Source organism: Bos indicus x Bos taurus, chromosome 11, assembly GCF_003369695.1.
Source record: "Bos indicus x Bos taurus breed Angus x Brahman F1 hybrid chromosome 11, Bos_hybrid_MaternalHap_v2.0, whole genome shotgun sequence".
Lineage (NCBI taxonomy): Eukaryota > Metazoa > Chordata > Mammalia > Artiodactyla > Bovidae > Bos > Bos indicus x Bos taurus.
The window spans coordinates 89,174,022-89,201,716 of record NC_040086.1 but is presented as its reverse complement, the minus strand read 5'-3'; the positions used below and the strand labels follow the sequence as shown (position 1 = coordinate 89,201,716).

The following is a 27,695-nucleotide window of genomic DNA, read 5'->3' as shown; positions in this document are numbered from 1 at the left end:
TAGATTAGAAAACCACAGCAAGTTTATTCATTGGCAAGGTACATACAGAAAGCATTAAAGGTTTGTTTTTAGGTGCCACCATATGCTTTTGAAAATGTTTGAAGTCAATAACACCAACAGCATAATTAGATACCACATCTTCGCCCAAGCGTGATTTATCAGCTTTAAAAATATTTACCTAAAATTAAATATTTATATACTTACATGTGTGCATGCTCAGTGACTTTAGTCCTGCCCAACTCTTCTTGACCCTATGGACTAGAGCCTGCCAGGCTCCTCTGTCCACAGGATTCTCCGAGCAAGAAGACTGGAGTGGGTTGTCATTTTTTCCTCCAGGGGATCTTTCTGACCCAGGGACTTAACTCGCATCTTCTGTGGCTTCTGTATTGCAGATGGAATCTTTACCACTGAGCCACTGAGGAAGCCCATATATGTATATATACTATGCATAAAATACCTACAGTTCTTTTGAAAAATAATATGATATAGCTAATATAAAGTTTATTAAAATTTAAGAGTGCATGTGATAAACCTAATAATGCCTTAAATTTTTCTGAGGAGATGTCTTCTTGAGCCATTCCCCTAAAGTAATTCACAGATTCAATCTATCTTAGAACTGGAAGGAATTTTAAGTAATCACCTAGTTCACCCAATGCCTTAAGAAAAATAAAGAATTACTGTCACTTTTTACATCAAGTTACATGATGTTAAATGACTCACCCAAGGCCACAAGACTATTAAGTTTCTGTTTTCTCAGCTATTTTTTTTTTCTTCTAGCCAAACAAATCTCAATACCATTGCATGTGCACTCATAAGACATTCAAGTGCAAGATAATTCATTGAGAAATCCCATTCCAGGATCCCATATCCTACTGCTTACTCAGTAGGATAAATTGCATCTGTCTAATAAAAACATATAGCAAGTGTTACATTCAGCTTCTTGGCTTCGATTCTGATTAGTAAAACGCATCCCCTATGCTGAGGACAGACAAGATGTAAACTTCAGTATAAATGCATGACTGGATTGGCTCCGTTTAATGCATCCGTCGCTTCAGTTGTGTCCGACTCTTGCAACCCCATGGACTGTAGCCCGCCAGGCTCCTCTGTCCATGGGATTCTCCAGGCAAGAATATAGGAGTGGGTTGCCATGCTCTCCTCCACAGGATCTTCCAGACCCAGGGACTGAACCAGCATCTTTTAAGTCTCCTGCATTGGCAGGTGAGTTCTTTACCACTAGCACCACTAGGGAAGCCCTTAATGCATCTAGCTCCATGCAGACCACTCCTTCCATCCAAAGCCATGTTTTCGGAGGAAGGGAGAGGAACATAAATCAGCAGAACAGAATCCAAGGACTCTCGGTGTGTTTGTATTCAGAGCCTCTCAGGCTGGCCTCCTCTGCGTATGACTTTGCAGTGCTAACCAAGAGGACCTGTTTAGGGGCCAGAAGCCTCAGACACAAGCCAGACGTTTCTTGCTCAGAGTTCGCCACACCAAGATGGGTCCTGACAGCTGGGACATGCAGACACGTTCTTCGGGACGCAAGCCTGCACAGACACAGGGAGCGCTGGGCGGGGGGGCTTCCACGGATCTGGATGACCTTCTCGGTTGCTTCTGTCCACCTTACGCTTTCTAGAGGAGACACACCTTGGAAGGACTCGGTGAGGGTGTAGTTTAAGAACTCGTTCCAACCAAACATTCGTTATACTTGGCAGATGGCAGCCACATGGGTCCTTTGGTCAGGAGAACAACAGTTTAGATAAAACTGAAATGTCCACTCTTCTGACACACAACACGCTCTACGCACCTGAAATCTGGGACCGCACGAGTCGTGGGCTTAGATGGATCAAACAGCATCAGGTTTAGTAAAATGTGTCGCCTGGTCCGGAGTAACTACAAGTAATTGCAATTATTTTGGATTACACTTAACACCATCTGGAGGACCTTTTCTCGTGATGGGCTGGCATCCACCACGTGGCAGCCGGGGTTCTCCATCCGCTGGTAGCACACTTCTACCCTGGAGACAGGCAGAATGAAAGAGTAAGCCCATGTGTTAACACAGCCCTTCGTGCAAATGTTGTTTTCCTACCATAATACAAACAGCTTGAAGCCAGGTCCCCATCTGGTTGAGCTCACTCCCCCCACCCCAGGCAACTTGCTGTGCACAGGAAACATTTGACACCTCTAGTTTAATAAATGAAAAATTAATAATATTTTATAACTAGCCTTTATTGAATGCCTAGTACTGCCAAGCCTTAGCATTCTGCATATTCTTCTCATTTTATACTCAAGAGTAACTTTAGGAGTAGAACCATTGTCATTTATCCCCATTTGGCAAAGAAAGGTGCCAATGCTCAAAGAGATTAAGTTTCCCAGTGGCAATTTTCTCAGGAGTCTGTACCCTGAAGGATTCTGCACAAGCCAGAGGTCCTTGGCGTGAGCACTGTTTTCACTTAGGACTCTTCTGCAATTGCACAGAATACCACCTCCCCTTCTGGTGTTAACCAGCCTCTGCATGTGCAGAATGCCCAGGGACAATCATGTGACCAAAACTCTAGAGCTTTGTGGTTAAAATGAGTACCCAGACTCAGTCATAAAAAGGAACGAAACAATGCCATCTGCAGTGACATGGACGGAGGGACCTAGAGACTGTCACACTGAGCGAAGCAAGTCAGACAGGGAAAGACAAATATCATATATCGCTTATATGTTGGATCTTAAAAAAAAAAAGTTCAAAGGAACCTATTTACAAAACAAAGAATCAGAGATGTGGAAAACAAACTTATGGTTAAGAAGGGAGTAACTGTTAGTCGCTCAGTTGTGCCCGACTTTTTGTGACCCCACAGACTGCGGCCTGCCTGCCAGGCTCCTCCATCCATGGGGATTCTCCAGGCAAGAATACTGGAGTGGGTTGCCATGCCCTCCTCCAGGGGATCTTCGCAACCCAGGGATTGAACCCATGTCTCTTACGCCTCCCATGCTAGACAAATCACTTAACGTTTTGAGCATCAGTTTCGGAAGCTGTAAAACATGGCTAATATTGTCCCTGCAAGGGTTTCAGAGCATCAGACGTAAACGCCCGACACACAGGGAGCCCCTAGCAGGTAAGACTCAGTGTGGTCATCATACAGAGCTCATGCGCATACGACGGCCCAGAAAGGCGTGTTGTCTCACTCAGATTCACCCTGCCGCTGACACAGCCAGGACTAGCAGGAAGGTATCCCCTGGCTACAGAACAACCCCGCTGGAGCCCCAGGGAACAGACCCAGGAGAAGGGGTGACTCTAACTAGGAGGATACTGCCTCTCTGGTTTGGAAAATGGGAGCCATGTCATCTCCTCCATTCTCCTGGAGTCAGTGCTGTTTCTGGGTCATCACCACAGCCAGAGACCCCTGTCCCTCACATCACATCAGGACACCTACTTTTGACGAAATATGCTGTTGGTCTCCAGCTCAGCCTCCTCTCTGGTCTTCTCCATGCCTCGGCCCTCAATCCTCTGCATCCTCTCCTCGGGGCTCACGGTGAGCAGCAGAATCAGGTCGGGTTTGAGCAGGTCCCTGGGCCACTGGTATATAGGGTGATGGATGGGGGGCAGGTGCTGGAGGCCCCCACTCACCTCAGTGGCTATGGCATAGGTGGCCGTGCTATGCCAGTACCTGAGAAGGAAAGAGGTAGTGAGTTCTCCATCTGCAGAGGAAATCAAGGCAGTACCTAAAAATCAGCCACTGAGGATGTCAAAATCAGGGATGGCTCTGCTGAACTTGTCCTAGTACTGTACCCATTAAAGAGATAAAACAAAATCTTATTTTTTAACATATTTATAACATATAAAAACTAGAATCAGTAACCACAATAAGAATCTGGTACACACTTCTCAGAGCTCCATTTTCTCAGTTGAAATTGCATGTATAGCAAGATTACTCTATTGCTTTGGCCCTGCAGGATGCTTTCTTTTTTGAAGGCATGATGGCAGAGGATGTAGATCTATTTGGTTCAGTTCAGTCGCTCAGTCATGTCTGACTCTGCAACCCCATGGACTGCAGCATGCCAGGCTTCCTTGTTCATCACCAATTCCCAGAGCTTGCTCAAACTCAAGTCCATTGAGTCGGTGATGCCATCCAACCATCTCATCCTCTGTCGTCCCCTCTTCCTGCCCTCAATCTTTCCCAGCATCAGGGTCTTTTCAAATGAGTCAGCTCTCCGCATTAGGTGGGCAAAGTATTGGAGTTTCAGGTTCAACATCAGTCCTACCAATGAACACCCAGGACTGATCTCCTTTAGGATGGATTGGTTGGATCTCCCTGCAGTCCAAGGGACTCTCAAGAGTCTTCTCCAACACCACAGTTCAAAAACATCAATTCTTCAGGGCTCAGCTCTCTTTATAGTCCAACTCTCACATCCATACATGACTACTGGAAAAACCATAGCTTTGACTAAATAGACCTTTGTCAGTAAGGTAATGTCTCTGCTTTTTAATATGCTGTCTAGGATGGTCATAACTTTTCTTCCAAGGAGCAAGTGTCTTTTAATTTCATGGCTGCAGCCACCATCTGCAGTGATTTTGGAGCCCAAGAAAATAAAGTCTGTCACTGTTTCTATTGTTTCAGTAGATTTATTTGGTAGTCTGTTGGTATTTAATACTGTGTGCTGATCAAATAAAAATACACAGGCCCATTCGGTTCCTATGGTGTTTTAAAACAGAACTTGTTGAGAAGACACGGAAGCAACCTAAGTGTCCATCAACAGAGAAATGTATAAAGAAGATGGGGGTCCATATACATGATGGAATATTACTCAGCCATGAAAAAGAATGAAATAATGTCATTTGCAGCAACACGGATAACCTAGAGATTATTATACTAAGTGACACAAGTCAGAGATACACAGATGCGTATGATGTCACTTACTTTGTAGCATCTAAAATATGACACAACTGAATTGAAGATACTGAAACAAACACAGAGAACAGACTAGTGATTGCCAAGGGGGAGGGCAGTTGAGGGATGAATGGAGTGGGAGGTCGAGGTTAACAGATGTAAGCTATTATATATAGAATAGATAAACAACAATGTCCTGCTATATAGCGCAGAGAACTATATTCAACACCCTGCGATAAACCGTAACAGAAAAGGGAATCTCACTCAGAGGAGACCCTGAACAGAATTCACTGTTCCTCCCCTCCGGGCTCTCAACCCTTTCCTACTCGACCCTGTTGAAGGACTCATTTTAAGTCAGACCTAGCCGTTTACAAGCTCTTTTTTGTCTCCTCCATTAGAGAATTCATTTTTTAGTCATCTCTACATCCTGAAGCCTGAAACGAGTGTCTGGCACACAATAAGTATGCAATGAATAATGTTTTATTGGATGTATGAAAGACTGTATTAGGATTAAACGAATCAATGCTAAAGAAAACCACCCCCTGAATATTCATTGGAAGGGCTGATTCTGATGCTGAAGCTCCAATACTCCAGCCACCTGATCTGAAGAGCTGACTCACTGGAAAAAGACCTTGATGCTGGGAAAGACTGAAGGCAGGAGGAGAAGGGGTCAGCAGAGGATGAGATTGGTTAGATAGCATCATCAACTCATTGGACATGAATCTGAGCAAACTCTGGGAGACAGTGAAAGTGTTAGTCACTCAGTTATGTCCAACTCTTTGAGAACCCATGAACTGTAGCCCACCAGTCTCCTCTGTCCATGGAATTCTCCTGGCAAGAATACTGGAATAGGTAGCCATGCCCTCCTCCAGGGGATCTTCCCAACCCAGGGACTGAACCCAGGTCTCCCGCATCGCAGGCAGATTCTTTACTGTCTAAGACACCAGGGAAGCCACTGCGAGATAGTGAAGGACGGGGAACTCTGGCATGCTGCAGTCCATGGGGCCGCAAAGAGTCAAACACAACTTAAAGGCTGAAAAACAACAATTAGCATCATTTTATTAATTGGCATCCTGTATTACACTCTTGCCCTGTTTTTGTCATATTCCAGTTTTAAGTGACAAAATGCAAAATTCCAAATCCAGTATCAAAGGACTACAAAAACATTTACACCTTTACAAATATTTATGAAACAGTTAATACACATCCCACTGTACAGAGCCCCACGGCCCCATCCTTGTCTGGGCTGTCCACTCACTGTATGCGATGTTTTAAAATCCCAGATTGTGAATCACTTTAGATCTGAACTACATTTCACAATGCAAAGGACGTGCTTGTCTTTTATCTACAAAATAGTCCACAGAGCTATCAAAGCTGTGTGTTGTTTTACTCTCCGCCACCTACTTGGTTTGTGGATGTAGATGAGTCTTAAATTCCTTGTCTGGAAAATGAAAATGAAAGCTTTGTTTTTTTCCCCATAGTTCTTACAAAAATAGTCAAGTGCTTATAAAAAATATATCACACTGTCATTATAAGAAAATATTTAATTCTTACTGGGCACCAGTTTAAACAAAAGCTGCATAATTTCAAATTATGACAATACCAAGAGTACTGAAAAGAATAAATGTAAAAAAATTAATTTGGGAGTTGATTAATTCTAATGTCATTCATCCTTCAGAGTCCCTCTCCACCTCCAAAAAGCTTGGCCACTGTAGCTGCTGCATGCTTGAATTCTGCCTGGGGCCATTCACGTGCATCATTTTTTGTTGTTGTTGTTTAGTTGCCAAGTCACGTCTGACTCTTTGCAACCCCACTGATTTCCCAGGCAAGAATACTGGAGTGAGTTGCCATTTCCTCCTCCAGGGGATCTCGACCCAGGGATAGGACTCATGTATCTTATGTCTCCTCCATTGGCAGGAGGATTCTTTACCTTTGAGACACCAGTGAAGCCCTGTGTATCCCTTACCAGACTCCTAATCACGTACAAACTTGTATTCTCACTTTTTCTATCAGATACATCTTGTCTCCCCAGCTGAATAAATCCACGCAGGTCCAGGTTTTCTCCTTCTTGGCAACAGAACTACAATTTGCACTGCATTTTGCACATTCTCCCTGTTCACCAAATTAAATACTCAGCTATGAATATAGAGGCTGATACCATCTAAATGTAAAAAGCCTCTTTATTCTAGCAAAACCATCAGCAAGAATAGATTTTTAAAGGTAATAAGGGTGATTAAGTTGCCAACCTTAACCACAGTCACCATCAAAAATTACTCTGTCTCCCTTATTTTTTCAGCTAGATGATGGTATTGTCTAAAATGGATTTAGTTAAAATCTTTAAACATGAACAAAACCCACTCAGACAACAAATAACTGCTCTTTTCTTCTCATCTGACAAGGTGATCTAGTATTATCTCTTTAAAGACCAAAATTGCCCACAATTCACAGACACAAAGAAGAAAAATCAGGGAAGAATGCGGGCCCTGTTTTGCAAAGACAGAGGCCTCTCACTGACAACACTGCAGCTCATTTTAAATAATCAGCCTCTGGCCATCGATTTCAGACTCTTTATTATTTAGTTTTCTCCATTCCCGCCATCAGGGAAACCACATTAGTTCAAATCAAATGCAATTTGCTGACGTCTAATACATGTTTATATAATGATGCTTTATATTTTAAGAGCAATTTGTTGTTTGCAATGCGTGTCCGCCTACATCAACTCATTGGATATTCATCACGAGTCTTTTTTTTTTTTTTATTTTATATTGGAGTAGAGTTAGTTAACTATGCTATGTTAGTTTCAGAAGTACAGCAAGGTGATTCAGTCACATGTATCTATTCTTTTTCAGATTCTGGTCAGCAGGGAACGGATAAGGAATTAGGGTGTCAAGAATAAGTGTCTGCCTCCATGCAGGAGCCAGTGCTGCTCGTTTGGGGACATCTCAGGAAATATTACACCTCGTGGAGCCACACTTCATGAGGAAAAGCCTAGTATTTCTCCACAAGATAAAGGGGACTGTATCACAAAAAAGATATCAGTGCGATAAATCCAGACACTTTAACAATAGGCCGAAAATATCTCACAGGTGGTGAAGTCCCACAATAGAAAGCAAAGCCTTACCCTTCGTCTAGGATCCTTTGTGACTTGCCAACTCTGCAATCACTATCTTGCTATCCCCACAGTCAAAAGTACCCATCGGTAATAGGGCTGAGATGACAGTGAAGGCCTTCTAACTAATTTCTACTGTTTTTATCTCTCCCCCTCAATCGTCACCTCACACTTCATTCTCAGTGTACAGTGATCTCTTTATGAAATTTCAGATATGCAGGTATCTGTCTCTTTTGCATGGAGAAAGACATGTGAAGAGGTAGAAGTTCTATTTCTGGGTGTGGCAATTCGCTTTTATTTAAAATTACAGAACAGTTGCTTCAGAATACTATGCTAGCTTCTGCTATACAAGGATGTGGATCAACTATACATATATAGACATATGTCCCCTCCCTTTTGGACCTCTCCCCCGTCTCACCCCTCTAGGTCATCACAGAGCACCGAGCTGAGCTCCCTGAGCTATAAAGCAGCTTCCCACTAGGCATCCGTTTTACACATGGTCGTGTTCACATGTACATGTCAATCGCAATTTCCCAATTCCTTCCACCCTTCTTCCCCCACTTTTTGTCCACACATCCATTCTCCACATCTGCAGGCCCTGCAAATTGGGCCGTCTGTACCATTTTTCTAGATGCATTAACATACAACATTTGTTTTTCTCTTTCTGACTTACTTCACTCTTTAGGTCCATCCACGTCTCTACAAATGACCCAATTCCGTTCCTTTTTATGGCTAAGTAATACTCTATTGTATATATGTGCTTATTTTCTTTATCTTTATGGTATCACCGACTCAACAGACCTGAGTTTGAGCAAGCTCCAGGAGTCAGTGATGGACAGGGAAGCCTAGCATCCTACAGTCCATAGGGTCTCAAAGAGTTAGACATGGCTGTGTGACTGAACTGAACTGAACTTCTTCATCCATTCCTCTGTTTGATGGACATTTGGGTCGCTTCCATGCTCTGGCTATAGCTTTTAAATAACTAACGTTCCCACCAAGAACAGTGGAAAAGTTGGACTAGTTACAGTGGAAGACCAGCAATGCTAAATGTTGACCAGGATGTGGGTCAAAGGGAATTCTTGGACACCACTGTGGGGGGTGGGTGGGGAGGGTGCTGTGAAGTTTCAACCACTTCAGCACTTTTTTGTGGCACCTCCTCCAGGTGAGTACATGTGAGCCCCCTGCATCCTTGCAATCCCACTCCTGGGATTCTAGGCAACAGAGGCATACATGGGAAACTGAGGCCCAGCATCAGCTAGGTCCCTTCAACTGTAACTTGCTTAATAAATAATAAACTGTAACCTGCCGTGACTCATCAAGCCTGATTTAACTGTTTTCACAAACCCCTGCATATTCTACAAGCGTCACATAGCCTAAAGAGTAAGTAGCAAGATCCTTCTCCACCCCTATCGATAGTATCTTGGTCCTAAGAGTCTTAAGATGTTTACCCAAGTTGGAGTTCTTTCAGGAACTTGGAGTCAGTGGTGTGCGTTTCAAGCTCCAGGCTTAGGACTGGCTGGGATCACTGACCCTCCCAGGGAGTGACGGGTCAGCTACCTTTTGGTGTCAGAGGGCCAAAAACGTCAACTGTGTAGCCGTTCTCCAGACACGCTTGGCCGCACCTGCACTGTAGGATCACCTCACCTTTCCCCTACTTGCTACCACCTTTTCCCAGGCTGCCCACACCTCAAGACCACAGGGGCTTCCCTGGTGGCTCAGCTAGTAAAGAATCTGCCTGCAATGCGGGAGACCTGGGTTCGATCCCTGGGTTGGGAAGATCCCCTGGAGAAAGGAAAGGCTACCCACTCCAGTATTCTGGCCTGGAGAAGTCCATGGACTGTATAGTCCATGGGATCACAGAGTCGGACACGACTGAGTGACTTTCACTTCACTTCACTCACCACACCTCGACTACCATGCGTCTTTATCCCATAAATATCCAAGCCCCTCGCTTTGGAGAAGGTGGACCTGAGATGTTCTCCCATCTCCTAGCTTGGTGACCTTGTGAAAACAGCCTTTCTTTGCTGCAAACAGAGGCTCAGGGTTTGGCTTGGGGAGCTCTGGGCAAACCAACCAGGATTAGTAACACACTCGGGCAAACAAAGCTGTATGAAAGAATGGTTGTGGTAATAGCGACAAAGCTCACAGGTGGCATGAAGTCAGATGCAAATGGCACTTGAAGTCTATCTGCCTGGGTAGACTGTTCAAGAACAAGCAGAACAAATAAGATCTAGGAATGGATAATCAAGGCTGTGGTTCCCACCAGGGGAAGGACGGGTCGTGACTGAAAGGGAAGGACTTACAGGGTGAGTAAGGTTCTAAGTCACCATGTGGGTGCAGGTTGTCCTCGAATGTGTTCACTTTTTGAAATTCCTGGAGACCTCCATTTATAATTACTTCTCTCCCCTTAACACTTGTCAGACTTTAATGCAATCGCTCATCTTTCCAAAAATAAGAAAAATTGCAGCAGGAACAGTAAGATGTACATGGGAGAAAAGCTTAGGACGAATTCAGCTGCAATCGAAGTCTTGTGGCCCTCCCTGTCAATTGTATCTCTCTCCCTCCCAGGGGACAGCATTCTCCTAAATTGAATGGTCAACACCTTTCCAGCCCTTTTTAAATTTTTAATTGGATGATAATTGCTTTACCATGTTGTGCTGGTTTCTGCCATACAACAGTGTGTGTTGGGGGCCAGAGTGAGGTACTCCGCCCGTGACAAAGGTCATGAGGAAGGAGGCTCGACATACGCAAAGGCGGGATCGAGCCTCAGGAGTCCCCCTGGAACTCCTCGAGCATCTACCCCCATAACCAGAGCCTGCCTACTTTACTACTTTGTGCTCACCTACACCTCTGACTTTACGGGGGGCTGTCCCCCACCACCTCTTTTGGAGAAGGAGTTAACTTAGAGCTCCAGTTTATAATAATTCCTGGGCGTGATAAGAGTGTTTTAACCTACAAACTCCTCTGAAGGTTCTCTAGCCTGCCTGACAGGCTCGTCCGGCCACATGTGATTGCTCACAGCCTCCCAACCGTGAGAGGCACAAGATGCTTTAAACCCTCTAAAAACGGGTTCTTTAGAGAAGTTAGAGAACTATTAGTATAAGTATAACGGGCTGATTAGAAATTGTATTGGTGAAGGGTTTTTCATTTATTGAGCCAATGTTTGTTGCTAAGTCTCCACATCCCCTGCCCTTACACACATTAATGAATATATAGAAGAAATAAGTATTAACCTTTGATATTAATCACGTTAGACCTTAGGCTAAGTAAATTCTTTCCTTAGCTAAAACCCACTACACCCTCACCCTGTAGGAATGTAACTTTACTTGGGTGGCGTCTGTTTTGAGAATAATCAGCCCTGGAGAAATAAGTGTCCTGATTGACTGACCACTGTCACAAGGAGAGGGTCGTAAATTGTCAGCAGGCCCCCCTGGCCAGAAGATGATGTAACACCCCTAAGACCTCTGTATACATTTGTATGAAGCACCTGACTTTGATAAAAGTCAGGACTGCTGACCCCGCGTGACTTTTGCATAACATCTCAGTGTATAAAAGTAGACCATGGAAAATAAAGAATTGGGATCAGTTTCTCGAAATACTGGTCTCCCCATGTCGCTCTCTCACTCTGGCTGAGTCTCCATCTGGAGCGCGGAACCCACCATGCTTACTAATTATGCCTGGGCTTCTAAGATCCGACCGGGGAGGCCTCAGTGTCTCCTCTCCTTCGGGAGAACGGAAGGACGCCTGCGGCCTACGTAAGTGGTGCAAGCTTCTTGTCTTGAAGTTTTATTGGTCCCCCGCGTAAACCAAGCTACTCAGCCTCTTTTCTCCACTGAATTTTCCTACTGAGCTATCCTTATTCTATTACTCTTTATATCTTTAATTAATATCTAATTGAAGCTATTGTATCCTGATCCTCGCCTATGCCGTCTCTCCTTCGAATACCCTGGATCAGCCGGGGCTGGTCCCCGGCAGGTGGCGCCCGAGACAGGGACTTTCGAAGGTAAGCTCCCCAAAGCAATCAGAGCCATCAGCTCTATTGCTCCCCGTTCTCGGAACAACTGGGTCAGCAGCCCTCTTGTTCCCCCACGGAGCAGTTTGGGTCACCAGCCCTACTGCTCCTCCCTCGGAACAGTTTGAGCCATCAGCCTACTGTTCCTCCCCCCGGAACAATCTGAGCCATCAGCCCTATTGTTCTTCCAATGTTCGGGACGGCTAGGACCCCACTCAAGGGTGCCGCGGACCCCCCTGTAGGATAGACAGGGCGAGAGGAGTGGGAAGTGTTGAAAGTGTTAAAGAGTTCAAGTTAGAGAGAAAAAATGGTTTCTGAAGTTAAAAGGCCAAAGAAAAGCCTGATCTTTTGAAAGCTAAAAGCTTTATCTTCTATTATGTTTAACTTTCTGACATGGATAACACTGAAACTAAGAATGGCAACTCTTTATACAAGTAATCTTGAAACTGTTAAAGCTACTGTTAATTTAGATACTTGGGTGAAGGTGAAAAAAACAACTAAACACTTATCCTATAAATATGATTAAAAATGTTCTGGACCCTCGTCATGAGGCTGTGGGATGACCTATGGGAGAGGCTATAGCGGTGGATGGTAGTGGGTCTCCACCTTCTGCGCAGATCATATTTTCTGCCATTGACAAGGAAGAGGAGGGACACTGTGCTCTACCTCCCGAGGAGTGAGAGGGCTTACAGGACGCTGCGGCCGGGCGCCCTGGCGAGCCCCCTCTCCCTCTATACAAACCTTTAAAAATTTATCCAACAATTTCTGATTTAAGGCGACTACTCCACCTCCGCTTGCACCTCCCAGGGCCTAAAAATTCCCCAGTTTACATCCAAAGCCTCCCAGAGCATTGCCTAAGGTTGAAAAAGATTAAAAAGTTTTATTTTTAAAGAAAGGAGCTTTTAAAAAATACACAATATACAGAGCCTACTCCTTGCAGAAAAACCCCCTCAGGGGGGCTTCACCCAAGCAAAAAAAAAAAGAGAGAGAGAAAAATAAAAAGAAAAAAGGAAAAAGTGAAAAAGAAAAAAGGAAAGAATATAGAGAAAGATCTAAAGATAGAAAAAGAACTAAAGAGTGAAAAGGAGAGAGGATCGGAGGAGGAAGGAATCAGGGAATGCAGCAAGATAGAAAAAGAAAAAAAAAAAGGAAGTTAGAAATAGAAATACAGAGAGAAAGAGAGGGAGGAGGAAAGAAAAAGTTAGAGAGAAAGAGGGTAAAGGAAACGAAACTAAAGAAAGAGAAGGTAGTAAGAAGGAAGAAGGGAGAATGAAAGAGGGAAACAAAAAGGAAATGATAGAAAGTAAAAGAAAAGAGAAAAGGAAGGAAAAAAGAGTGAGGGAAAGAAAACTTGAGAAAGATTTAAAGAGAAGAAGTAAGAAAAAATCAGCAGAGGAGAGGAGAGGACTTACAGGACACTGTGGCCAGACGCCCTGGCGAGCTACCTCCCACTCTGCGCAAACTTTTAAAAAAACTTATCCACCACTTTCTGATTTGGGGCGATAGCCGCCGCCTCCGTTTGCGCCTTCCAGGGCCCAAGAGTTCCCCACTTTGCCCCCAAAGCCTCTCAAAGTGTTGCCTAAGCCTGAAAAAGATAAAAAGTTTTTTAAACACTGGAGCTTTTAAAACAGACTGCATACACAATATGCAGAGCGTGCTCCTTGGAGAAAACCCCCTCAGGGGGGTCTCACCCAGGCTAAGAGAAAAACCAAAAGGTAAGGGGATTTAGCAACAATATTAACCCTTGACGAGGTTACTCCAATTCCAACGGGAGTGGCTGGCCCCCTACCTGAGGGCATTGTAGGACTTGTGCTAGGGCGTAGCTCGCTTTCTTAAAAAAAAAAAAAGAAAGAAGAAAGAAAGAAAAAAAAAAAAAAGAAAAAGAAAATTTCGGTGGTGCATGGTGTAGTAGATTCTGATTATATTGAGAAATTAAAGTTTTGTTCTCACCGCCTACTAAAACTGTGCAAATTAATAAAGGTCAAAGAGTAACACAGCTTTTGCTTTTTACCTTATTATCAGACAAGAAAAAACCCTGACTTCTCAGGCTAGGAGCCACAGAACATTTGGATTTAGTGATCTAGCCTTTTGGGTGCAGGAAATTACAGCTCCAAGGCCTTTAAAAGATCTTTTAATTCAAGAAAATAAAATGTCAGGGCTATTAGACACAAGAACAGACGTCTCTTAACATTGCTGGAAAAGACTGGCCCAGTCCCTGGCCCACACATACTACTAAAAATGAGTTGGTGGGATTAGAGAAAGTGATATGCGGGGTGAGAATGCTGTAGGAAAAAAAAAAAAAAAAAAAAAAAAAAAAGGTGAGGGAGAGTTTAAAACCTTGAAGAGTAGTGAGTTTCCTGTTGTTGGACGTATTCAAGTAAAGATTAGATGGTTACTTGTCATCTAAAAAGCTATAGACCAGATTTGGTTTACAAAACTAACTGGAGAAGCTTATAAACATGTTGTGCAACACCTCTTTACTTGCTTCTCATATTTAGGTGTGCCAAAAGTTTTAAAAACTGATAATGCCCCTTTGAAGCTGTGGAGAGATTGTTTACTAACTTTAAATGATTTCCAAAAATTATTAGGGGACATTAATTGGATATGCCCACATTTAAAACTGACTACTGCAGATTTAAAGCCTTTATTTGATTGCTTAAAAATTGATCCTAATTCCAGTTCTAAGAGAAAGTTGACTAATGAGACAGAGTTAGCTCTTGTTGAAGTGTATGAGACTTTAAAAGATCAGTTAATTAAGATTAATATTACCAAAAGATGAGATTAAATTATTCTTGCCACAAAACATACACCTACAGGATGCTTGTGACAAAAAGGCCCATTGGTTCCATCTACCAGTGACCCCAAGAAAAATAGTTTTATCTTATCCCAGCTTGGTGGCACAATTAATTATAAAAGGAGGAAAAAGGAAGTGTGGAACTTTTTAGAAAAGAAGTAGCAAATATAGTAATTCCATTCAATAAGGATCAACTGCAAGTCTTTTACAAAATAGTGATGATTGGCAAGTTGCCCTGATAGATTTCAGGGGTCAAATTTTGTTTCATTTGCCCTCAAGCCCCCACAGTAGTTAAAAGTTCAAAAATGTTAGATTGGCAGTTTGAAGATACCTGTGGAACTTTCCAACCCTACGTAGTTCCTACGCTCCCCTTTACCCTATGGGGGAGGGACATGCTGTCTCAAATAGGAGATACTCAGAGAAGGGTTTTCTCAATTTCTTAGTTATCAACAGGCGGTACAATTAATAATACTATATATATTATTATAAATACATAATATAAATATATTTGCCTAATTGCAGTTCGCCTAATTAGGTATGGATATAAATAAAATATAATAAAGGTATACCTAATTCTATTTATAGATCTATACTTAATTAATCTGTATATAAATTAGTATGTATACTATATATGCATATTATATATATACTGTATAATTACATATATATTGCAGTAATATAATGTGTGTGGCTGATATTAATTGGTATGGTTTGATGTGCTGTGATGATATATGTTCTATATACTGTATAATTATATATGTGTGACATGTATTGCAGTACATTGGTTTGTGTTGGCTGGTATTAGCTGTGTACGTGTTGTATTGCTGTAATATATATTAATTAACATTAATTATAAAGATTAATTCAAGTATATTATGTCAATAAGTTTATACTTGTTGCCATGTATAAATACATATATAAATACATTTTGCATTTAGATATATCTGTATACCAAAATGAGATAAGGAGATTATGCATTTATTATTTAAATTTATATAGAGACTTAAACTAAACATTAGACCTAAATTAACATATCCCAAAATTTATGCTGTTAAAATGTAAATTTTAAAAATTTTAAAAATTAAATTGACAACTGCTTGACAATTCTTTTACCATAAAACCCCCATAGGTGTAATTGGGGTAGCCAGACAAAAAATTGGTTTTATGGCAAAACGGCCCCCTAGAATGGGTCCATCTCCCCGCCCAAGCTAAAAAGGTAGCGGCTTCTTATCCAGGATTGATAGCTACGTTGATATTAAAAGGAAAAAAGTGGAGCATTGAATTATTTGGTTAAAGAGCCATCAGAAATTGTAATTCCATATAATAAAGAACAACTTGGTGCTCTTCTAATGTTTGACAATCTCCTATTCCAAATGCTCAGATAGTTTTTACTGATGGGTCAGCAAACGGTAAAGCCTCCGTAGTCACTAAAAATCACCAAAAGGTTTTAGAAACACGGGAAACTTCAGCTCAAAGAGCTGAAATAACAGCAGTCATAGAGGCTTTTGCTATGTTTGCAGATGAAGAATTTAACCTTTATTCTGATTCTCAGTATATTGTCAGGTTGTTTCCACACATTGAAACTGTGGTTTTTGTCTAAAAATAAAACTACCATATTTCATTTGTTAACTAAATTACAGCAACAAATTTGGAAAAGAAATAAAATATTTTTCATTGGACACATTCGGGCTCATTCCGGATTGCCTGGCGCTTTAAATGCCTTTAATGATTTGGCTGACTTAACCAGAAATACAGTGGCTACTGTGATTGAGGAGGCCAGAGCCTCTCACTCACTTCATCATCAATATGCTACTGCCTTAAGATATCAATTCCAAATTCCCAGAGAAACTGCTAGGGAGATTGTGCGTTCTTGCTTATATTGCCCCACTGTTTATAATATAGTCTACCTATGGGAGTTAACCCTCGCGGTCTCAAACCTAACATACTCTGGTAAATGGATGTAACTCATATCTCTTCATTTGGAAAACTTTTCTTTGTTCATGTAACTATAGATACCTTTTCTCATGTCCTTATTGCAACGTCTCCTACCGGAGAGGCAGTTAAAGATGTTATACAACATCTCTTTACTTGTTTTTCATATTTGGGCCTACCAAAAGCTCTGAAAACTGACAATGCTCCTGCTTACATTTCTAAGTCTTTTCAGGAATTTTGTTTACAGTTTCAAATTAAACACAATACAGGCATCCCTTATAATCCCCGGGGACAAGCCATTGTGGAAAGAGCACATCAAACATTAAAGCTTCAAATTCAAAAATTAAAAGAAGGGGAGTTTAAGTATAGCTCTCCCCATCAAATCTTGCAACTTGCTCTTTTTGTAATAAATATTTTAAATGCCGTTTAGGCTGGAACTACTGCAATGCTTCGTCATTGGTGCCTGGAGCAATTAAATGCAAAACCGTTAGTCAAATGGAAGGACCTTCTCTCAGGACAATGGAAGGGTCCTGACCCATTATTAACTAGTGGTCGAGGATGTGCTTGTATTTTTCCACAGGATGCAGATTCACCAATTTGGGTTCCAGACAGGTCAGGTTCGCTGCGCGCACTCGCTCGCCCCGCACCCTCCTCGCTGCACCCCCACGACCTAGAGCAAAGAAGTTTGTGCAGCAAGTGAGGGCCAGAGAGGAGAGCGCACCCGCAAAGTGCCGTCCAGACCAGCGCGGCGCCGGCCAGCAGGGGAGACAAGATAGACATCGAGATCCCGGCGAGACTGACAGGGCAGCTGCAGCGTGAACTCCAACCAGAAAATAATTCTACTTATTCTGTTTTAGCTTATCCATCCTTGCCTTATGTTTTCCTTTTTACTAATGACTCCAACAAACTTAATGTAGGCATGAATTATTCAGGTGGACCTAACGTAGTGACTTGTGAACAATGTATGCTTTCATCTTGTTTAAACCCTCAATGTAATGTTTGCTCCTTTGTGGTGTTACAATGCCCATCCTATCTTATGGTGCCTATATGATAGCTATGGTCTTACTGTGTTACAACAACTGCAGGATTTAATGCGATCGCGACGGTTTGTGGTCTTGCTTATCTTAGGAATATCAGCTTTGATAGCAACAATTACTTCTGTTACTGCGGCAGCAATATCATTGACTCAACAAGTGCATACTGCCCAATATGTTGATACCATGTCTAAAATTGTTTCTTTAACTCTAGCAACACAGGAAGCTATAGATAGGAAATTAGAGATGAGAGTAGACGCCTTAGAAGAAGCAATTATGCATATTGGGATTGAGTTACAGGCTTTAAAGGTGAAGATGGTTTTGACGTGCCACGCTGATTACAGGTGGATATGCGTGACATCTTTGAAGGTAAACGAGACAGATTATGAATGGGAAAAGATTAAAAATCATATCTCAGGTGTTTGGAACAGTTCTGATATTGGCCTGGACTTAGGGAAACTTCATAATCAAATACAGACCTTGGAACACTCTCGACTGGATTTTACCGCCACTGGAGCAGCTAATGACTTTTTTCACACCTTCTCTAACTTTATTTCTGGAAAAAATATTCTGTCTAATATCCCTAGTCTCTAATTCTACTTCTCATAATCACTCTTCCTTGTATTGTCAGGATTCTTCGGCAGAGCATTCGGAAGCTCGCGACTGAGCTGCATCTGGTTGTTTTAAGAAATAAAAAAGGGGGAGATGTTGGGGGCCAGAGTGAGGTACTCCGCCCGTGACAAAGGTCATGAGGAAGGAGGCTCGACATACGCAAAGGCGGGATCGAGCCTCAGGAGTCCCCCTGGAACTCCTCGAGCATCTACCCCCATAACCAGAGCCTGCCTACTTTACTACTTTGTGCTCACCTACACCTCTGACTTTACGGGGGGCTGTCCCCCACCACCTCTTTTGGAGAAGGAGTTAACTTAGAGCTCCAGTTTATAATAATTCCTGGGCGTGATAAGAGTGTTTTAACCTACAAACTCCTCTGAAGGTTCTCTAGCCTGCCTGACAGGCTCGTCCGGCCACATGTGATTGCTCACAGCCTCCCAACCGTGAGAGGCACAAGATGCTTTAAACCCTCTAAAAACGGGTTCTTTAGAGAAGTTAGAGAACTATTAGTATAAGTATAACGGGCTGATTAGAAATTGTATTGGTGAAGGGTTTTTCATTTATTGAGCCAATGTTTGTTGCTAAGTCTCCACATCCCCTGCCCTTACACACATTAATGAATATATAGAAGAAATAAGTATTAACCTTTGATATTAATCACGTTAGACCTTAGGCTAAGTAAATTCTTTCCTTAGCTAAAACCCACTACACCCTCACCCTGTAGGAATGTAACTTTACTTGGGTGGCGTCTGTTTTGAGAATAATCAGCCCTGGAGAAATAAGTGTCCTGATTGACTGACCACTGTCACAAGGAGAGGGTCGTAAATTGTCAGCAGGCCCCCCTGGCCAGAAGATGATGTAACACCCCTAAGACCTCTGTATACATTTGTATGAAGCACCTGACTTTGATAAAAGTCAGGACTGCTGACCCCGCGTGACTTTTGCATAACATCTCAGTGTATAAAAGTAGACCATGGAAAATAAAGAATTGGGATCAGTTTCTCGAAATACTGGTCTCCCCATGTCGCTCTCTCACTCTGGCTGAGTCTCCATCTGGAGCGCGGAACCCACCATGCTTACTAATTATGCCTGGGCTTCTAAGATCCGACCGGGGAGGCCTCAGTGTCTCCTCTCCTTCGGGAGAACGGAAGGACGCCTGCGGCCTACGTAAGTGGTGCAAGCTTCTTGTCTTGAAGTTTTATTGGTCCCCCGCGTAAACCAAGCTACTCAGCCTCTTTTCTCCACTGAATTTTCCTACTGAGCTATCCTTATTCTATTACTCTTTATATCTTTAATTAATATCTAATTGAAGCTATTGTATCCTGATCCTCGCCTATGCCGTCTCTCCTTCGAATACCCTGGATCAGCCGGGGCTGGTCCCCGGCAAGTGTGACTCAGCCATAAGTATTCATATATCCAGAACTTCCCAGTTGGCGCTAGTGGGAAAGAACCCTCTTGCCAATGTAGGAGACATAAGAGATGCAGGTCCTATCCCTGGGTCAGGAAGATCACACTGGAGGAGGGCATGGCAACTCACTCCAGTATTCTTGCCTGAAGAATCCCAGGGACAGAGGAGCCTGGCGGGTACAGTCCACAAGGTTGCCAAGAGTCAGACACGGCTGAAGCAACTTAGCATGCATGCATGCATACATGTGTCCCCTCCCTCTTGAACTTTCCTCCCACCCTCCACCCCTTTTTATGGTATGTTTTTCTATTATTTTGCATGTAGTCTACTAAACATCTTTCTGTAACAATTTCTTTCATTTGAAATGATGGTTTTGTAACTTAGGCACACTGACACATCGTACTCATGTACACAGCTACAGGACGCTCCATTCTATATCTACACCAGTATTTATGTACTTTCTTCTGCTGATGCCTATTGCTTTTTCAAGTTTTTCAGTATTGTGAACAAAGCTGAAATAGACTCTCTTGGTCCAGGAGATACAAGAATCTGCTCAAATCTTCCACTTTGCTGCTGCTGCTGCTGCTGCTAAGTCGCTTCAGTCGTGTCCGACTCTGTGCAACCCAGAGACGGCAGCCCACCAGGCTCCTCCGTCCCTGGGATTCTCCAGGAAAGAACACTGGAGTGGGTCGCCATTTCCCTCTCCAATGTGTGAAAGTGAAAAGTGAAAGTGAAGTCGCTCAGTTGTGTCCGACTCCTAGCGACCCCATGGATTGCAGCCCACCAGGCTCCTCCGTCCATGGGATTTTTCAGGCAAGAGTACTGGAGTGGGGTGTCATTGCCTTCTCCATTTTGCTATGCTATGCTAAGTTACTTCAGTCGTGTCCGACTCTGTGTGACCCCACAGATGGCAGCCCACCAGGCTCCCCCGTCCCTGGGATTCTACATCTTCTCAAATTGCTCCCCAAGTCACCAGGCAGGTATGCACTCCCACCAGCACCACAAGGGTTTCTATTGATCCATAACATCTCTAGCTCAGACCTTTTCAATCAGGGCTTACTACCCCGATGAGAGGAAATTTGGACCTCATCATTGTTTTAATTTTCATTTCACCGATTCCTGGTGACTTTAACCCTAGTACGACTTGCTTGTCGTACCCGTTGTCTATTTTTGTGGCACTTTAAAGCCATTTTTTTAATTTATGGAATTTTAAAATATAACTCACCTTATGTCACTCTATTATCTGAAACCTTCCCAAGGCTCCCCTCTGCACTCAAAATAAAATCCGCACACTTTATCACAGCCACAGACACTGCCGATCTCTGTCTTTTTATCCATCCAGATAGCAGACACTTGTCCAGAAGTTTTCCTGGCCTGTTTCCAGCCCTGGAACATGTTCCCTTCTTCCTGTCTCTACACTTTACTCTTGCATCCCCCTCCAGCAAAGATTTTGCTCCACAATTTTCCATGTCTGTCCTTCTAGGGTCATTCACAGCTCAGGCCAATGGCACCTCCTCGCACAGGCCTTATAAAACCACATCTAGTGGGGGGTCAGCCATCCTCCACCACACGACCTTGCACTCTCCTTCTCACGGTCCTTACCATTCTCTGATTATTATCTTATGTATCCATGTGCTTGACTATCATCTTCTCCTTCAGCACAACGTTTGCTCCACGAAAGCAAGGCGTTTTCTAGCTCATTCCCCTCCGAATCCCCTAAATCAAGAAGTCTTTGGCAAACAGTAAATGCCCAATATATGTTTGGTGAACAAACCAATAAACAAATGAGTCACTGAAAGCTCGATTTGTGAAGTAGGGACTTTTGTTAATATTCCCAACATGGTATTTCTAACTTTCTCACTTTGGCAAGCGACTTAACTTTTCTAAGACCTGTGTTTCTCATTAGCAATTTCAGGATCCAAGTAGTAGTAATTGTTCCAGAGGTTAGGATAGTCTGTGGAATGTTCTTGGCAAAATGCCAGCCAATGGTATAGGCTAATAAATCATAGACATTATTCCTATTATTATCATAATAGTTTGGCTTAAACACAATTGTACAATTGCATATACGTATGTACACTACATAGACACACACATACACTCATGCGTTAGGAAGAAAACGCCAAATTCAAGGCAACATTACACCTACCTGTCGACAACCACAGGCGATTTGGTAGATTCTTTAGCTATTTCAGAAGCCACGATATAATTGCCCAAAGAGTAAAAAGCTCTTCTAATGATAGTTGGTTCATCATCAAAGATTTTCCTCCACTGGCTGATGCAAGAGGGTGGTGACTTCAAGAGAACAGCCTTGAGTGAATCTGAAACTGACTGGGTCACGGTGGTTTTACCTGCAGGTCACACACAAAATACAGCAGATCTTAACCAAGGCCACAGTATCTCTCCCCAACAGTAACTCAGAAAGAGCAAAGGCAATTTTTCTACCTATAAAACTTACGAGTTGATTAAATAATATGATTCTTTATTTTTAAAAAAGTTGCTGACCCTTAGGAACTTGGGATTCCTCTATTGGTGTTATTAATAGTATCCTACCTCTGTCCTAAGTCACTTCAGTCGTGTCTGGCTCTAGAGACCCCAAAGACAGTAGCCCACCAGGCTCCTCTGTCCATGGCATTCTCCAGGCAAGAATACTGGGGTGGGTTCGATTTAGGGGATCTTACCGACCCACAGATTGAGCCCATGTCTCTCATGTCTCCTGTACTGGCAGGCGGATCCTTTACCACTAGTGCCACCTGGGAAGCACTATTAATAGAATGTATGTTGTGTTCAGTTGCTCAGTCCTATCCAACTCTTTTCAACCCCTTGGACTGTAGCCCGCCAGGCTCCTCTGACCATGGGGATTCTCCAGGCCAGAATACTGGAGTGGGTAGCCTTTCCCTCCTCCAGGGCATCTTCCCGACCCAGGGATGGAACCCAGGTCTCCCGCATTGCAGGCAAATTCTTTACAGTCTGAGCCAAAACAAAATGGTCACCTCGTTGGTTTATAAACTAACGATAAACTCTGGCATCAGCTCCCAGGGCCTCATTCCCCTCCTCAGTCAGCTGACACAGAAGGAGACAGCCTCCCATGGAGCCTCATGACACTGTGGCTGTCCCGGGTCTGCCCTGCCCTTGGGCCACCCTCCTCCTGTTGCTGCGTTTTGGGCCAAGTGTGGGCACATCTCTTGCATTCTGACACCTTGTGGCAGCTTTGAAGGCTTCTGCCCTCCACTCCCCAGTTTTCCCAAACTTTGCTCCTGTGGTTCCTGGCCACACGGGGCCGCTTCAAGTCTCCAACTGCCTGCACGCTGCCATTTCTTCTGGAGGATCTGGAGGATCTCTCCCACCTTCCTCACCCGACCAGCGCCTGTCCCGCTGAAAACCCAATCCAGGGATCCACCCCTCCAAGCTCTGCCAGACCATGACCCACCCCTTCTCTCACACCAAGGGGGCTGCATTGCCTCGTGTTCACAGGGCCACCCAAGGCTCAGCTACCCCAGAAGTTATCCATTTTTCATCCCAAACCAGCTTCACTTCGTCCCTGGCACACAACAGAGGCTCATAGGAGGTTTAGGAGTTGAACCCTCAATACGTCTTGCTTGCAAGACCCGTCTATTTCTGCAACTGATGTTAATCTCATTGCCTAGAACCAGCAGGCGACAGTTTCTTACCTGTGGCATCCAGGCCCTCAATGACAATGACGGGGAACCTCCCCTTCTGGACCTGCTCTGGGCACTGGTCCACCAGGTCGAGCACCTCTCGGGCTTCAGGAATGAAGGACGTGCACTGGAAAGCAACATCCGCACATCAGCAGCGGAGCCACAGGGCCGGGGCAGAAGCTATGTCTAACTGCTGAGAAGACTGCATGGGGCTGATAAGGCAGAGTTGTGTTTGGCAGCAGGCCAAAGTGCAAAGCATTCTGAACCTCAGAAAGGGCAGGATTGGTTTATTTTAGGATGCAGCGGAGGCTCAAACAGGCAGTAAGTGTCAGGACTACTCAGCCTACAATTCTCACAGACCAGCTTCCCCCAGAGGAAGAAGGACGGGAGAGATGCCTGAGTGCAGAGCAGTGTCACGCGGCGGCAGCAGACCTGTGGACCGTGGGTCACAAACATGGGGAGTCAGCCCCACTGGAGGCTCCAAGGAAAGCAGTCAGCACCCTGTCCTTCCCTGAGCTCTCAGGGCTCAGCAGAGTGCCAACTACTGCGGGTCTCCTGGCTTCAAGGTTGTGAACTGTTCCTGACCTTGCTGTGTACTCACAGAATCTCTACAGAGAGGCCCGAACGTGATCTTTTCTTATGTACTTTCTCAGAGCAAGGCAATATTCTAAGTGCCGTTGGGAGTATCAACTTGGCCCCTCTTCAAGATAACTCTACGAGAGTGTTATTGTTATTAACCCCATCTACGGATTAGGGAAACCAAGGCAAAGAAACGCTTAAGAAATTCACTGAAAGTGACACAGGTCATAAATACCAGTGCCTGCTAAGTTGCTTCAGTGGTGTGCGACTCTGCGACCCTGTGGACTGTAGCCAGTCAGGCTCCTCTGTCCATGGGATTCTCCAGGTAAGAATACTGGAGTGGGTTGCTAAGCCCTCCTCCAGGGAATCTTCCCGACCCAGGGATCCAATCCGAGTCTCTCAAGTCTCCTGCATTGGCAGGTGAGTTCTTTACCAGCAGCACCACCTGGGAAGTTCAATAAATACCAGTGTCTGGATCCAAATCCAGGTTTTGCAATTGTAAGTGTTCAGAAATAAGCCCAAGTTCCTAAAATGTATCTAAGATACAAGAGTCCAGCCTCAGGACCTGCCTATAGGCTGGGGTCAGAATGTCAGCCATCCCGCACCAAGCACCTCTGTGTGTCACCTGATTCCTTGTCCTAACACAGGGAGGCAGGTGTGTTACACACGAAATAAGTAGCTGCCAGTAAGCAGGTGGGCACCACTTAAGTCTAAGTTTATCCAACCCCCAAACTCAAGCCCTCTTCTCCACACTCCAACCTCCCAGAACCAGATAACTGCTTCTGAGATGGCACAGCTCTTGCACACACCCAGCGGCCCCTCCCCTCCCCTCCCGGGGCACCCCACCGCTCCTGCTGGGATGTCAGCCTCCCATGTGGGGTTGGGGGTCCTGGCGGGCAAGAATCCGGAAAGAGCCCGGGGTCTAAACAGCGGCTGACACAGAGGCCGCCTTCACCACCCGATTTGCTAACAGGAGTAAGGAGGCAAAAGACATCGGGACAGGCCAGCACCACCCCACCACCCGCCCCGGGAAAGCCCACTGCCTCCACGTCCCTGCTCTGGGGGGTACCTGAGCGCTGGGAAGGGACCTGACTTCTTACCGCCTCCAAGACGGCGCAGGCGGCCTCCCGGTGCGGGAAGACCCCCGCGCTGGGCAGGTCGGGCACCACCGGGTGCAGCGCGGGCTCCGGCGCGGGCCCCACGCGCTCGCCGCCCAGCTGCCGCCAGCCCCGGCCGTCCCGCCGCTCCCAGGGTTGCTGCCACAGCTGGCAGAGCCGGTCCCCGGAGAACTCGGCCAGGAGCGGGCGCGGGGCCTCGGGGCAGGCGTCCAGCAGCTCCAGCAGCGCTTGCCGGGTGTCGGGGCTGTCGCGGGGGTCGCGGAGCAGGAAGCCGTGCTGCAGGGCCCCGGCGCCGCCGTCCGGGCGGTAGCCCAGCAGCCGGCGCAGCTCGCACCGCTGGAAGGGGCCGCGCCGCAGCTGCTGCCGCAGGTGCTGATGAAGCCGGGCCGCACGCACCCGGGCCCCCACGCCCCCGGTCTCCGGCACGCTCAGCGAGTAGCTGCGGCCTGGGGGGCCCAGGAGGGCGGCCACGCGGGGGTCGGGGCGCGCGCCCGGGGCCAGCTCGCCCACCGCGAAGTGCGCCAAGGTGCAGCCCGGCAGCTCCAGCGCGAAGCAGCGCGGCGGCTCCATGGCCCGAGCGCAGGCCCCGCGCCGCCGGCCCGATAGGCGCGCGAGCAGACGCCGCGCTCGCGGGTGGCGGCCGAAGGTCATGGGCGCCTCCCGGTGCCGCCCCGGACGCTGGGGAAACGAAACCTGGGAACCGGCGGGCGGCACCCCGGTGGAAACGAAAACGAAGCGGCGGCGGCGGCGGCGGCGGCGGCGGCGGCGGCGGCGGCGGCGGCGGCGGCGGGAAGTGGGCGGGGCCCGGGTTGGGGCGACCTCCTCGGTTTCGCCTCCGCCTCCGCCCGACCGCGAGGTCGCGCCGCGAGCAGGCTGCCTCCAGGAGGGGCCGGAGGGGCAACCGCAGAGGCCCGGGCGCCGGGCCGCCTCCGATAGGGACCCACGATGGGAGGCGGGCCGGTGGCCCCAGGCCCCCGGTTGAATAATTCCTCCTGTGTTGCTTGTGCCCGGGTACGGAACGCGCGCGTGTGCGCGAGCGCGTGTGTATCTTTTCATCAGGGTCCCCCCCGCCGCGCGCCCCGCGCCACCACCCTCACCGGCTCTTCCCCGCCCGGCTGCAGCGCCGACGCCTCCCCCGGGCTCGCCCCGCAGACCCGGCGCTGCGCTCCGACCTCCTTCCCCCGCCGCGGCCGCGCCCAGACGCCGGTGCTGGGAGCTGCTGAGCGCTTTCCGTCCGCTATACACATGCTTTACCCTGTTTCAGGATTATCTCCCTCCTTTAGTTGCCTCTCAGACTGAGAGGTGTCTCCAGGTTGGCCCCTCCAAATTGCCTTACAGACGCCCAAGTCTTGCACCCAGGTCCAATGAGACAGCAGTGAGCTGACCTGACAGCGCTTTCTTCAGCCAGCACTGATTTCCATAGAAAAGCAGCAATTACCAGATTATTTGGATGTTTTCGTTTGTTTGTACGCCTTCGCTGGTATCTTTGAAAATAATTGCTAAGCAGACCCCAAAATTAGAAACAAAGATGGAAAACGGTAGATAAACAGAAAGCAAATAATTATGATTTAATCCGTGTGCATTTAGAGTGGGATTAGGTTTAATTCTGAAAGCAAACCCCTTTTTAATAAGTATGAGCTATTTCATGTGAAGTATGGGTTAATAGGGAAGGAATAATTCTGAGATTAAGATATTTTTAGTTCTGTATGAACAATTTGACTTTTGGACTTTGAGAGCAGGTTGTCAAGAGTGTGGAGGATAAGAAAACAGGAAAAGTACAAAGTTCTTTCTGTTCTTCAGGACTGTAGTGCATCCTCCAGAGAACCTCTCTGTTACCTCTTTCCCATGACCCGCCGCCGCCCCCCACCCGCCCCGACCCCGTCATATCTGCTCTTCACTCCGGTTTTCCTCTCCACTTTCCTACCAGGAGACTGTGACCTCAGTGACACTGTAGGATCTGGGCTCAGTCAGTGGTAACCTTGTGTTGAAGACCGGAGACACAATGTCTTCATTGATAAAGGGAAAAAAATCTGTCTTATTGTTTAGCTCAATTTCAAATGCCTAGGACAGAGAATGATGGATCCAGCTTGGGTGGATGTTTGACTGAATACACTTGCCTGCAGTGACCTGTCCCGTGACTGTAGAGAAGCTGGGAGCTGGGAAGACACCTCAGAGGGCTTTGAATAAACCAATATGCTCAGTCACTTCAGTGCTGTTGGATTCTGCCGCCCTATGGACTGTAGCCCACCAGGCTCTGTCCATGGGATTCTCTCTCAATCTCTCTGTCCATGGGATTCTCTGGGTAGGAATACTGGAGTGGGTTGCCATTTCCTACTCCAGAGTAAACAAATAGCATGGCCTTATTCATTTAAATAGTCAGATGATTTTATGGCTTCTTCTGTGACTTCAATATCTTTAGACCAAGAAATTTTGCACCTTGTTTTATGTCCCTGGATAAGTTTTAGTGTCTCCTAGTTTATGGGACGGAGAAGGCACTGGCACCCCACTCCAGTACTCTTGCCTGGAAAATCCCGTGGACGGAGGGGCCTGGTAGGCTGCGGTCCATG

General features: G+C 45.7%; 1 protein-coding gene across 1 annotated transcript; it reads right to left on the bottom strand.

Annotated features, from left to right (window-relative positions):
• On the bottom strand, positions 1-26,219 carry CMPK2 (cytidine/uridine monophosphate kinase 2). The gene is made up of 5 exons (XM_027556154.1): positions 25,111-26,219; positions 23,444-23,558; positions 21,922-22,123; positions 3,420-3,653; positions 1-2,014 (listed from the first exon to the last, which is right to left on the bottom strand). The coding sequence occupies exons 1-5, from the start codon at positions 26,182-26,184 to the stop codon at positions 1,891-1,893; spliced, it is 1,749 nt and encodes a 582-aa protein (XP_027411955.1). The 5' UTR covers positions 26,185-26,219; the 3' UTR covers positions 1-1,890.
• Between the last annotated feature and the right edge of the window lie 1,476 nt (positions 26,220-27,695).